This window comes from Oculina patagonica, chromosome 2 (assembly GCF_052425735.1).
Source record: "Oculina patagonica isolate OP01 chromosome 2, crgOcupat, whole genome shotgun sequence".
Classification (NCBI taxonomy): domain Eukaryota; kingdom Metazoa; phylum Cnidaria; class Anthozoa; order Scleractinia; family Oculinidae; genus Oculina; species Oculina patagonica.
The window spans coordinates 27,766,394-27,779,839 of record NC_135759.1 but is presented as its reverse complement, the minus strand read 5'-3'; the positions used below and the strand labels follow the sequence as shown (position 1 = coordinate 27,779,839).

At 39.1% G+C, this 13,446-nt stretch overlaps 1 protein-coding gene across 4 annotated transcripts in view; it reads right to left on the bottom strand.

Annotated features, from left to right (window-relative positions):
* The window catches only part of LOC144643904 (uncharacterized), a 37,362-nt gene that overhangs the window by 21,938 nt on the left and 1,978 nt on the right, over nt 1-13,446 (bottom strand). The window contains exons 3-8 of one of the 4 annotated variants that reach the window (XM_078503294.1): nt 12,678-13,052; nt 12,245-12,487; nt 11,537-11,746; nt 10,110-10,955; nt 7,847-8,317; nt 6,403-6,988 (exon numbers count right to left, since the gene is read on the bottom strand). The exons of 1 other annotated variant lie outside the window; for it this stretch is intronic. In XM_078503294.1, the coding sequence (XP_078359420.1) occupies nt 7,881-8,317; nt 10,110-10,955; nt 11,537-11,746; nt 12,245-12,487; nt 12,678-13,052 (2,111 nt within the window). In that variant the 3' untranslated portion in view covers nt 6,403-6,988; nt 7,847-7,880. Of the gene's footprint in view, nt 1-6,402; nt 6,989-7,500; nt 8,318-10,109; nt 10,956-11,536; nt 11,747-12,244; nt 12,488-12,677; nt 13,053-13,446 lie in introns of those variants that run through there. 2 more of the 4 variants (XR_013568995.1, XM_078503293.1) reach the window with 2 other exon arrangements.

Sequence of the window (13,446 nt, the reverse complement as noted above, 5' to 3'; positions counted from 1 at the left end):
TATTATGGTACTGTAACATATAAAAAATCCAGCCCGGGCAATTGAAAAACCACCCGTTGAAAGAAGTAAACGCATAGTGAATATTTCATGTATTGACTACAAAAATTGTCACGGTCACGCAACACTAGTAAACACATTTCGATCTGATTTATTCAATCCGTTTTAGTTTTGCTCACTTTGGCTACAGTTTATGCTCGAAAAAGTCTACCTATCTTATGTATAATTTACTGTTTTGTATTCATATAATAATTAATTTTAGAGGATGGGATAATTGATCTGACCGCAAAAATACAAAGGTCAAGTTTCGTGTCATATTTACCGACTTTGCCGCTTGCACTGTGTAACTCGCACTGTGAAAGAAATAAAACAATTCAAAGCGAAATGTCTTCACAAAGTAGTCTCGAAGCGTGTCATATTTTATCCTGGTGGTTCTGTTTCATTAAATTACTAACTATTTAACACTGGTAAAAGTTATTTTTAGTTCCGGCTGTATCGATTCTGTAAAGTTTTTCGAATACCTCAGTCTGTGTGTCAACAACATGAATTTTGCAAATACAGTATGTGTTCATAAACAAGATGATGATCTTATCGACAAGCGTATCTATAGGAGAACATCGAAAAATGAAGTAACTGTGTTCAACTGCTTGTATATTTTCCTTTTAAGAGTGCGGGTCCTCGACTTGATATTATACGCCAGAACTGATACATGTACATGTTTACAAAGAACTGCAAGAACTGGAATTAGATGTCTGTCTGAATGTCTGTTGATTTCCTGTTTAACAATAACAATAAAAAAAACACTCTTGACTATAAAGCAAAAGATACTATACCACCAGCAGCAGCTTACCATACATGTCCAAACATGGGGGACAAACATAACAAGTATTAAACGATTCTCGGCTGGTTGAGCAAATACCAAACACATTCGAAAAGGCGATCTCCACAGCCGTTGTCAGCCGTCGTCACGCTCTCCCCTTCGCTCCACTGTTCCCAAGCTGTCTGCCTTTCTCCCGTTTGCAATTTTTACACAGGTTCTCTGTCTTTTTACTGCGGCATTCACAACCAATCTCGACTCACTCTTTGTACCTCCAGACTCTTAAAATCAAATTCCATCCTTTGGATAGCGGGGAAAGGGAAGGTTTTATGCGGGTGTTGGGTGGGGGAGGGGGGGGGGGTAGGGGGTCAAGGTTTATTTTGTCATTGATCTTATTGTCCCACGAAGTGACTGACCAGATTACCTGGTGTAATCAGTTACCCTAAGGTTTAAGATGGTAGTAATTTTAGCGATTTTTTTGAGCAAGATTTAGCGACAATGTAATTTAGCGATTTTCAGATTTTTTTAAAAAAAAACAGCAGGCCCTAGAAAAAAAGATACCCAGTGTAAACCAGTATTTCATAAAGTAATAGCTAAGATGGAAATAAATGTTCAGTAAAAGAACAGAATCACTAGACGGCATTGTCAGAAAGAACAAAGTTTCGATATCCATTTCTTAAAAGAATTTTTGATGTCGATTATGATTAATTTCTTTTCCTTTGGGGAGGGGGAGGAAGGTACTAAAATTTAACGAGTATTAAATTTGACGAAGACTAATTTTAGCGAGTACTTTTAAATTTAGCAATTTTCGTGCTACTCGCTCAAATCACTAAAATTAGAAGCCGTTAAAAATTGCACCCTTGAGGTATGTTGTACTGACAACAGCCTGGGAACTAGCTAAGGGTTGGCCCTCAGCCCTCAGATACTGAGGTGGACAGGAATTCAGGAAGAGAGGTTTAACTAAAAAAAAAAAACAACAGCGACAAAAAACCTTGTAGTAGAGAGAAGAAAAGGACCAACCTTGCAGAAAAAAATTGGTCGGAAATCATTTCCTGTCTCCACTTCTCAGTATTTGAAGGTTTGCCCCTTGCCTTATTTTAGGATATGTGGGACGATTAAATGCAGAGGGCCACACAACGTTATGAAGACTTTGGCACAATTCTTTGTCGTATCTCACGTAGCTTGGAGATGCGTGTACTAGAAGTCACTCGAGGTGTATAAAACAGTAATTTTAAATGCACGGCTAGTACGACGACACTTAGGCTGCATTCATTATGTATGCTACAGGGGGGGGCAGAGGATTTTTTTTTCAGCGGCTCATTTTTTTATATCCCCCCCAAGGTCCATAGAAATTTTCATAATCCCCCCAAGCAATCAGCCGAAAAAAGAATACCCCCCCCCCCTCCTCCCTCTCAAGAAATATCAAAATAAATATCTGTATAATAGTACACTACATATGTTTGAAATTTCAAGATATGTACATGTTTAATAAGAACATTGAGAGAGCTTGGACTGTTTATGTAATGCCTATAACAGCCAGTAAGTAGCGCGAATTAGGTATAGATAGCCTGCCAGCTCGTGTACGAGTACTACCAGAAGTATTGACAGGAACCTGGATTTAACTGTCACTCTCGTTGACAAAAGCAACAACCTCATCATCATCATCACTCTCACTATCACACTTATACACGGATTCATCTCTCCGCTGTTGCCATCCTTTTCACCCTCGTTTTCAGCATCACTCCTCTCAAGTGCGACATGTGCCATTATTCTCCTTATCTTATCATTTTTCTGAGGTTGCATTAAATGGTTCCATTTTAGATGTTTTACTTTCTATACTGTATCGAAACATTACATCTACAGGCCAGGCACACTACTTAAAAAACTTCAAAATAGGTACTATAGTCTCTCAGAATACCGTATTTATTCCATTAAGCGCCCTGAAATTTTTGGACCTTGAGAGTGGGCGTTCATTGCTTCATTCGAGGTGGGCGCTTATTCGAGGCTGGGCGCTTATTAAATTTTCACTATTTTTCAGTAAATAGTAAGTTTATTTTGCAATGAAACAACAAATAACAACAAAATTTGAAGATGTACCAAAGCAGAATTATAAGTGTTCGTTGAACGTTCCTGTAAAATACTAAGAAAACAAGGGAAACTCTTTTTAAGTTAGTAGTACTTTGTCAATTTCAATCTCATTGGGTACATACATGTACCACCTATCCTTTTTTAGGGGGGAGGAGGTGGGCGCTTATTCGAGGCTGGGCGCTTATTAACTTTTTCTGCCTTCAGGGTGGGCGCTTATTCCAGGTGGGCGCTTATTCGAGGTTAGGCGCTTAATCGAATAAATACGGTAATAGAGGTACCCTTGTTGCCTAAAATCCTTGAAAGAAGCTGCTGTACTTATCATTTCTTTTTTCACTTTTTAAAACTATTACAAAAGCTAGACAGAATCTTACAAAAAATAAGCATCCCCCCAGGAGATATTAAACAATTTTCATATCCCCCCTTATTTTGCTCTAAAAATTTGAGAACCCCCCTAAAATCCTCTGCCCCCCCCCCCCCCCCCTGTAGGATACATAATGAATGCAGCCTTAGTATTGGACAATTTATTAGGAGCTAGCTTATGTGTACTAAACAGTGGCGGATCCAGACCTTTAGGTAGGTGGGGCCCCCAATCATCGTTACCTGAAATTAGCTCTTGAAGATGATTTTTCTTGGTCCCGTGGACCTCGGTTTAGCCTAACAATAATGGGGACCAGGGCCCAATGGCTTCTCCCCTTGATCCGCCACTGTTTTTAATAGTTGCAGGCGCAACAGAACACAGAGCATTTTAACTTGGTCCCGCATTCATGCAACTACATTCCTGGACAAGTTCTTGCAACAGGACCACATAAAGAGCCCTTTTCCTCACTTGTGGAACAGGAACAGCTAGTCCAAGTTCATTGCAAAAGAATTGTAGCTGCCACAGTTTTTGCTTCGAAAGAGAGTTTGCCTAGACCATTTCCCACACAAGGGCCTGGCCTAAAAAAACACATTCTGTAATCGCTAAATTAAATAGTCACTAAATCTTGCTCAGAAAAATGGCTTAAATAAGTAGCCGCTAAAAATAGCAACCTTAAGGTAACGATTACTTCTGCAATTCTGGCAATCTGGTCAGTCACTTTGTGGGACAATAAGATCAATGACAAAATAAACCTTGACCCCCTACCCCCCCCCCCAACCCCCACCCAACATCCGTATAAAACCTTCCCTTTCCCCGCTATCCAAAGGATGTAATTTGATTTTAAGAGTCTGGAGGTACAAAGAGTGAGTCGAGATTGGTTGTGAATGCCGCAGTAAAAAGACAGAGAACCTGTGTAAAAATTGCAAACGGGAGAAAGGCAGACAGCTTGGGAACAGTGGAGCGAAGGGGAGAGTTTGACGACGGCTGAAAACGGCTGTGGAGTTCGCCTTTTCGAATGTGTTTGGTATTTGCTCAACCAGCCGAGAATCGTTTAATACTTGTTATGTTTGGACATGTATGGTAAGCTGCTGCTGGTGGTATAGTATCTTTTGCTTTATAGCCAAGAGTGTTTTTTTTTTTATTGTTATTGTTAAACAGGAAATTAACAGACATTCAGACAGACATCTAATTCCAGTTCTTGCAGTTCTTTGTAACCCGACGTTACTAATCGAACCAAATCGAACGTTCGATTAATCGAACTTACTCGAACTGAATCGAACTGTAATCACGCGATTAGGTTCGATTAAGTTCGGTAATCGAACAGAATCGAACTCTCACAAAAAATTTTGAGTAATCGAACTAAATCGAACGTTCGATTAAGTTCGATTAGGCTCGATTAAGTTCGACTGGGTTCGATTTGAAAATCATGGAAAATGGATGTTGATTAAAAAACAACGGTCGTAAAATTCACGGTCTAATTACATTTGGCTGCAAATGGCGGTATGTTCCCAATAAACGGGTGTGATCTCCCACGCGTGCTTTCCGACGAAATCGCCAGCTACGCAGACTACTTGGGACTCCATAGGTTGATAACATGAAATAGAACTAGAGTGAAGGAGGATTTATTTTCTATTGTCTGTTGAACTTTGCGTTTCGGGTTTTTTTGCCGAAAGTCCATAAATAAAAAATTTATTCATTTATTACTGTTACTTAGACAGACTGTTCAATTATCTGGTTGTATGAGGGTGAATTTAAGATTTGTCTTTTGTGTTCGATTAAGTTCGATTTGGTTCGATTAGTTCGGAAATCGAACGGAATCGAACTCTCTCACACAAAGTTTTGGGTTCGATTCTGTTCGATTATCGAACTAATCGAACCGAATCGTTCGATTAAGTTCGATTCAGTTCGATCAAGTTCGATTACCGAACTGTTCAATTAGTAACGTCGGGTTTGTAAACATGTACATGTATCAGTTCTGGCGTATAATATCAAGTCGAGGACCCGCACTCTTAAAAGGAAAATATACAAGCAGTTGAACACAGTTACTTCATTTTTCGATGTTCTCCTATAGATACGCTTGTCGATAAGATCATCATCTTGTTTATGAACACATACTGTATTTGCAAAATTCATGTTGTTGACACACAGACTGAGGTATTCGAAAAACTTTACAGAATCGATACAGCCGGAACTAAAAATAACTTTTACCAGTGTTAAATAGTTAGTAATTTAATGAAACAGAACCACCAGGATAAAATATGACACGCTTCGAGACTACTTTGTGAAGACATTTCGCTTTGAATTGTTTTATTTCTTTCACAGTGCGAGTTACACAGTGCAAGCGGCAAAGTCGGTAAATATGACACGAAACTTGACCTTTGTATTTTTGCGGTCAGATCAATTATCCCATCCTCTAAAATTAATTATTATATGAATACAAAACAGTAAATTATACATAAGATAGGTAGACTTTTTCGAGCATAAACTGTAGCCAAAGTGAGCAAAACTAAAACGGATTGAATAAATCAGATCGAAATGTGTTTACTAGTGTTGCGTGACCGTGACAATTTTTGTAGTCAATACATGAAATATTCACTATGCGTTTACTTCTTTCAACGGGTGGTTTTTCAATTGCCCGGGCTGGATTTTTTATATGTTACAGTACCATAATAGTAGTTGACGCCGATCTATTTTTTATTCCAAATTTCGATGTACCAGGACACGATTTTTGCCACCAAAGTTACCCTTGTTTCAAGTGTTTACCAAAGTGCTCAAAATACCAATTTTCGGGCTTTAAAAAAGATCTGTTTAATTGCATCGTTTTGCAATATTTTTAGGTTTCTGTATAGTATATTGGATGCCCCGCATACCTGCCAAAGATAAATTTCATACGTTCAACCTTCTTTCCGTACGAGTGTTTTGAATACCCACAAAAATTCGACAAAATTTTATGGCGGCGGGGACGCGAAAACGGCCTTTTAACCTTTTGCCGATTTTCTCAAATATAAAAACCCTTTGAAAATTTTAAATGTCATTTTCGTAAATAGTTCACCAAAGGGTTTCTTTTGACTGAATATGTAGAAATGCGAATTAGGAGTTTTGAAATTTTTTTCTCGAAAATTCCAGTCGGTAGCACTTAAACGCTTTATCGAATTTGGTTACCCAAACACCTAACTGTTATACACATGTACCAGAGAAGTTACAAGAAATTATTAGAGAAAAAAAAATTGCCTCATTTTCTGAACGTGACGTTCTCTGGAGATTTGTTCCTCATGTCACTGCACACGTGCGCGTGTAAAACATAAAAACAAACGAAGTTGACAAGAGCTAATGCACCAAAATTATCTCATTTGGCGCCTGAAACAGTTAAACGAGAACTTGCTATTTGAGAGCGGCTACTGACTAAAACCTCGGTTTTTTTTAAGACTTTACAAAGAAAGAAAATTCAAAATGCTTTGTGAAACTGTGTCAGTACAAACAAATCCAAAAATCGTAAACCCTAACATATCAATAGCGTTGTCAGCTTCTACCATCGGCTGACCAATTGATGATCTAGGCCGCAAGTTAATAAAAGATTTCCTTTTCAAGTTTTTATCTCTTACGAAGCTACAGTTCTGCCCTCTGTACTGAAAACTTCGCGTGGTGTACTAGAAACGTTTAATGTCTTTCGACAAAACCTATTTACATTGTCTAAGTAAGAAACTGGTACAACTTTACAGCTTCAACTTCTGGTTCAAAACGTCTAAAAACTTTCTACAATCAATAAAAATCAGAAGAAAGTTAACGCGTAAAACTTTGACCCACTGTTAACTAAAAAGCTTGATAAAGCCTTTGTTTGAACAGGGTATTCCATGAGTAAATTCAAATACAAGGAAAACCATTCAATGTTAAAAATGCGAAATAATACTGACAAACATTTAGACAATCAGCAACACTTTTTGTCAGTACTGTTTCTACTCTCTTACTAATACTACTGAATCAAATTAGAACGGCTGTTTCAATTTGGAACGGCTCACCCGTTCTTCCCGCTTGGCTTGGCCGCGAATTTCGCCTGTGGAACGCATTTGGAACGACTTTGATTCAGACGCCGTACTTTTTATGTGCCGATCCTAATTCATAAATTATTATAGTGTATTTTGACTGGTTTTATTGGAACTGTATTAGGAATGGCCTCGGAACGGCCAAAAAGTACGGCGTCTGAATCAACAGGAGTACTTTTGTCAATTTGGGTCGGTCCAAATTCGAAGTGAGTTCGGCTCATGAAAAGTGCGGAGTCTGAACCGGGCCTTATTTTCACAAAACTTCAGTTCAACGAAGAAACTGGAGCAACTACTTCGAGTACATTAGCTTTTGACTTGGCTAATCAATTGGCGTCTCACAAAAGTCATTTTTGACAGATCAAAGAAATGACCTTCTTTTGGTACAACATTTTCAAAAATAAGTTTTTGTCGGACAATACAGTAGAAAGTTCGGAGTTGCCTTAAACCATAACTTACGGAACATTTATGAAAGGAAAAGAGAGTGCGCTATATTATTTATCACTTAGACCTATAAGCAATCGGACGGTATCCGAAATGAACAGCAACTCCATACCTAAACAGAGGATCTGAGTTCGCACAATCATATGTCAGCTGCAATGTCCGATGTCTCTTTCAAGGAACTGTTCTCATCCTTTTTCTGAAATCTCAGGCGAGTGGACAAATTGTCCTGGATGGTAATAAACGGCAACCTTCGACTGTAGGAAGAATGACCTACCTTGCCATGGGAAGTCCTTTGTATTTCTTGCATCATTGAAATAAGGTCCAATGTTTGCCAACGCTTGCTGAAAATCTCAATCATCGAAATGAAGAAGTCCCGTTCAACATCGGGATACATTACATGAAGAGTTTCGGGAACTTTACCAATGAACTTCCACCAGGAAGGGCTAACCACGAGTTTGGGATGATCTGGAATTAATGACAACTTCTTTACAACCAATTCATCTAACCTTGTTTGGAATTCACGGTATTCCTGATCCCAGTCGCTGATTACAAATACCACAAGACAGGTGAACGTTTCTACAGAAGAATTGAAAGATAAATCAAAGTAAGACAAAAGCTCACCAAGTTCGCCGGGAAGAAATTTCATGTAATTATAGAACACGGAATTTAGCTATAGAGCGTTTTCGTATGACGTCACGGTAATACAAAACAAAGGAATGGCGACCATGTTGGTGTACCAAGCCACTCCCCTAGGAATTAAACTCTAATTTCATGCAAAATAATCTTTTGTTTTAGTAAACCAATATGGCCGCTGGTCACGTCAGTGAAAACGCTCTATAAGTCCCGAATTCGGACTACAGAGCAAATGTAGCCAAAAATGAGCACGGATGCTAAACATGGGATTACATTGAAACGACTAAGACGGATTGGTTAGCATATCAAAAGCATTCATACGTGGGATAACACAAATTGGAGCCCATGAAAAGCTGAGGTAAATGACTTACGTTAAAACCTTCCCTGTGCCGTCGAAAACGTGAACAAATAACCTCATACGTGACGGCAAGCGCTAGTCACGTGACCGCTTGCGGTTTGCCGTTCGAATCGCGCACGTGAATCTTAAGGTGTCTAATTGCTTATGTTCCTGTAATTTGTGTCATCTTATTTCGTATAGCCTTCGAACAGGCTCCCAAGTTGAACAGGGCGAAAAGAAATTTGGCGGGCGAAGTGAGGCGAAAAGGCCACGCTTCGCTCGCGTGCTCCACTTGAGAACCCGTTCCCAGGCTAGTTTCGTACGGTTACACGACAAACAACTAGAACAGAAGATAATATAATTAGCTCTCAAACACTCTCTTCCACTCAAGATGTCTTCTTTTATTTTGATCAAGGAGAAGACAGCGCTTGCCTTTAATGTCAGCGCTTGTCCTTAATGTCTTGAAGAGATTTGTCAATTCGACTTAATGGAAAATGTCACCTCGAAGATGAGAAGTATATTGATCCATTAAAAAAAACTCCCTTAAAAAGCCAATCGATTAGAATTTCTTACTTTATTCAAAAGACATTATATCGATTTAAATGTAACAATAAAATGAACTAAAACATGAAAATAGGCCTCATTAGGGGCCTGTACCAAGACACACCCAACCAACAAAAAGTAATTTACCCTTTCACAAAAGAAAACGCAAGCATAGGTCTAATATGGAATGAACGCCTAATTCCTTTAATTCACCTTGTGCAGCCCCCACCCAGATAAACATTTGGGGTGTTCTCGTTCTTGTTCACGCTAAACCTGTTTGGTCAAAATGCACTTACCAGTGATGTTCGTTTGTCTGTAAGGACCTACACTATTAACTTAACACTAAAAGGGAATGTCCTTTACTACGTTTTTTACAGAGGTAGGGTGAGAAGAAAATTGGGCGAAAACAACTGAGAAATACAGTAAAACCCGCGAGTAAGAACCTAATTTTTAAGAACCTGTTACGCTAAACTTTGCCAGTTTCGCACCCTCTTTATAAGAACCTCTTCAGCCATAAATTTGGAAATAGATGCTTATTTTCTAAAATCGATTTAGATAAGTCGGCATTCTGGATTCTTTCTGGAGACACCTAGGAGCCTTTTCACTCCAGCTGCAATGTAAATGCCAACGGTTAAAAATAAAACATACTTGATATAATCACATAATTATCAATAAAAGGAAAAGGCTGAATACCACCAAGAACTCTATTACAACAACAATTTAAATTTTTCTTCAATAACCTACATTTGAGCTAATTACCATTTATGCTAGGACCTGTTTAGGCTATCTTGGGAAAATGCAGGTTCTTACTCGCGGGTTTTTACTGTAGTTAACATGCTTATGAAGTCAACCAACCTTGATTGTGAATCCATTTGACCATAGCCAGTAATATAGCTTTCTCAGCCTTCTTCAGTTGCTCTTTCATCTTTTCGATATTCTTCTCTATCTGCTCTCTCAGTTTTGCCCTTTTTTCAATGCAATCATCCAGTTCACGTCTCAGACGTAACTCTTGCTGTTCAATCTCACTTGGAGTCAGCTTTCGCCCTCTACTCGGAATATATCGAAGTCTTCGCTTACCCTCTTTCTCCATCTGCATTTCAGGTTTCTTCTCTAAACGCTCTCTCTGTCGAGGTAGCTCGATTTCCAATTGATACCTTATAGACCTCTCTTCGTCCTTTAGTTGGTCCTCCTCTATTTTGTTCCGCGCGGTCTCCTGCACAATCTTACGTGTTTCTTGTGAGAAAGTCATTGATGTAATAGCCACTTCGTTCCGCGGATTGAGGGCTTTAAAAAATACTTCAATCTTTTCTTCGTTGTCCTTTTTAACATTGTCACCTTCTTCGATGTAATTGATAACCAAAACTGCCACATCACTGTGATACTTTGTGGGGCGATCATCTGTTCTCTGTAAGTTTTCTACTTGTTCCGGGGTAAGAGCAGGACGAAGTGAACGCGGTCTCACTTTTTCCAGAAGCTCAGTGAGATCATACAACTGCAGGGCCTCAAAGCACTCTTTCAACACGTTGACAGTAGTGTCGGGAAACATTTGTCCAATATTCTTTAATATCGGGTATCGGTCTTGCATTTTGAGCCCAAAAAATCGATAGAATTTTTCCCTAGCAGCCTCGTCAGCGTATAGTCTTCCAATCAATTCCTGGGTGACATCTCCGCTCAGGTCTTTCAACCGAAGTTTATTCGTCTCTGCATGGTTGACAAACATGCAACATAAAAGTATATATCACTCATTGATTATCAAAAGGTGAATCAACAGTTATGATGCTCACTCCATTCACGGTCCTTACTTATCACTTAATAATACAAAGTTTAGCGTTAACAGCATTGCCGCGCCTTCATCTCACAAAAGATATGGACGTTTTCATTAGAGAAGACTACTTTTAAAAATGATAATGACGATACAAAAAGTCAACCATGCAAACAAATACTTTATTCACTGTCCCGTTACGACCCTTTTTCCTGCTACTTATCTTAGTGTGAAAGTCAATCCATCTCTAACTCTTTTGACTTGAATGTAGCTCAATAAAAAAATAATAGTTATTTTGCTTACTTTGCAAGTCGTTTGTGTCTTTTAGAATCTATGACCTACACGATGGAATATATCGTCCATCCAAAATCACGAAATAAAGAGTTGCCGCACTGAAAAATTTCCTGTCCTTCAGATAGTCCTTCAGTTCCCCGCGCCGTATGTTAATCATGCTTCAGCCATAGGGGCAACGCAGTATAAATGTGGTTTAATTAAGAAAATATGGTCGTATGATATTTACCGCTTATCTCATCCGTTCCAATTTCGGATGCTGCAGGGTGTGTTGCAAAACCACTGTCACTTGCCTCTGTTGTCATACTGCGTGTGTCTTGGGCATCTTCTAAATACTTCTGAACAAAAGCGAATTTTTCTGGATCCATTAATTTAGCCTTGTGTAGTCGAGATATTTCCGGCTCATCAGTTCCTTCGTCCGTCTCTCCAGCTTCACGTCCTTTGTAATATAAAACAACTGAAATCAAAGTTATGCTTCGCATTTTATTTATTATACCCTTGGTAGCGTCATACGGGGTTGTTTTTTTTTTTGAACTGGGAGGAACTCATAGCGGGAGATCAAAGAACCGTCAGCTACTCAGGCTATACCCGGTTTATTCGAATCGATTTATTTTTCTCCCCCACCCCCTTTTATTTTTATCACTGAAAATTGCAAAACCATCCACGACAACAAAAATGTTTATGGGACTTTGTACTAGACGTATGAGGGCTGGGACGTATAAAGCTGTAGCATTTCACAGTTCACGCATGTTCCTTTACGAATACATATATAGTTCACTCAAATACATGTTTCAGTTTTTGTCCAACGGCTTCTGAATGTGATAAACAAACGTTACGAGTCGGTTTTTTCTTCTCGTTCCTTTTCATTTCTGGCGTGGATCGCATGATAAAACACTAACGCGTTGGTTATCTTACTTTTGTACAATCAATCTCTCACCTTTCCACTTTTCGTGTTGTTTCAGAAAGGAAGCTATTTCCTCAGGACTGCATGCTTCTAGAATCTCTGGAGACAATTGCGCGGCGATTTCTCTCTTAATAGTTGCTATTCTCTGTTCGTGAAATTTTAATTCGGTGTCAGCGTGTTTGAGCTTTAACAGCGGCGGTTCTTCCTTCGGTCCAAAATGCACAGCTGAATCAGAGTTTCTCCGAATTCTTTCTCCGTCACCACTGCTTGCAGCTTCTAAAAAGAAGGAAGGTAATCCTATCATATTTGTATTTTAAATATCTAAGTTCTACCTGAGATGTCAAAGGGATTTTTTTTGTTTTTGTTTTGTAAAACTGATCCTCAGAGGTATGCCCCTTCCCTCTCCGCCCAGTACGTTTTGAACCAAGTGAATAAAACGATTACACGATTACAAAACTGAGCATACCTTGAGCTTCACTGATTAACTCGCAACAGGCTTTCTCATATTCTTGTTCATCAATGGTCACAGTCATTTCCACTTCCTCTCCACCAGCTCGTTCTTTTACTTCGTCAGTAACAAAGAAGTCGTACAGCCGAGTCTCCAGCGTCCCATCCTGGTATAAACTCCACAAGGTAGTAAGAGCTGATAGAGTTTCAGCTCGCACTGTGAGGCACACACAGCCATCAGTAAGTTGAACCAAGCCGGTACCAGCAGGAAGAACACAGCTATTAACTGCGGTGACCAACTGATCAAACGTGGACCAACGACTCAGGACCTCCAGGGTAGAGACTACTGTTATGCCACCCGCAACCACTTTGAATACAGTCTTTATATTCAGCACTGACAAGAAACAAAAAATTAATTGTGGATTTGAAGGCAAAGTGGCGGCTAAATAGACCACTATCCCATGCAAGGATCAACAAAAAGCCTTTGAAAAACAAAAAAAAGGCATAATCTATTCTAAAAGTCGTAAATAAATAGAATTAATGGTTTGTTAGCGATTTTTCCAGGAAGACACTGTCGAATTTGAAAACGTCTGCCGGGCGATTTCAAAGATTTAGACCACTTCTGCCAAATCCCTCCGTAGCCAAACCACTTTAGAACAATTTTCATGATTAGTACAGTACATTTTTAGCAATGTCAGGCCATTATTAGTAGCTTCTTATCAATACCAACACCTTCATTGCATTTTCAAGTAGCACTAAATCATGGTGACACTGTCCCTTTAATATAT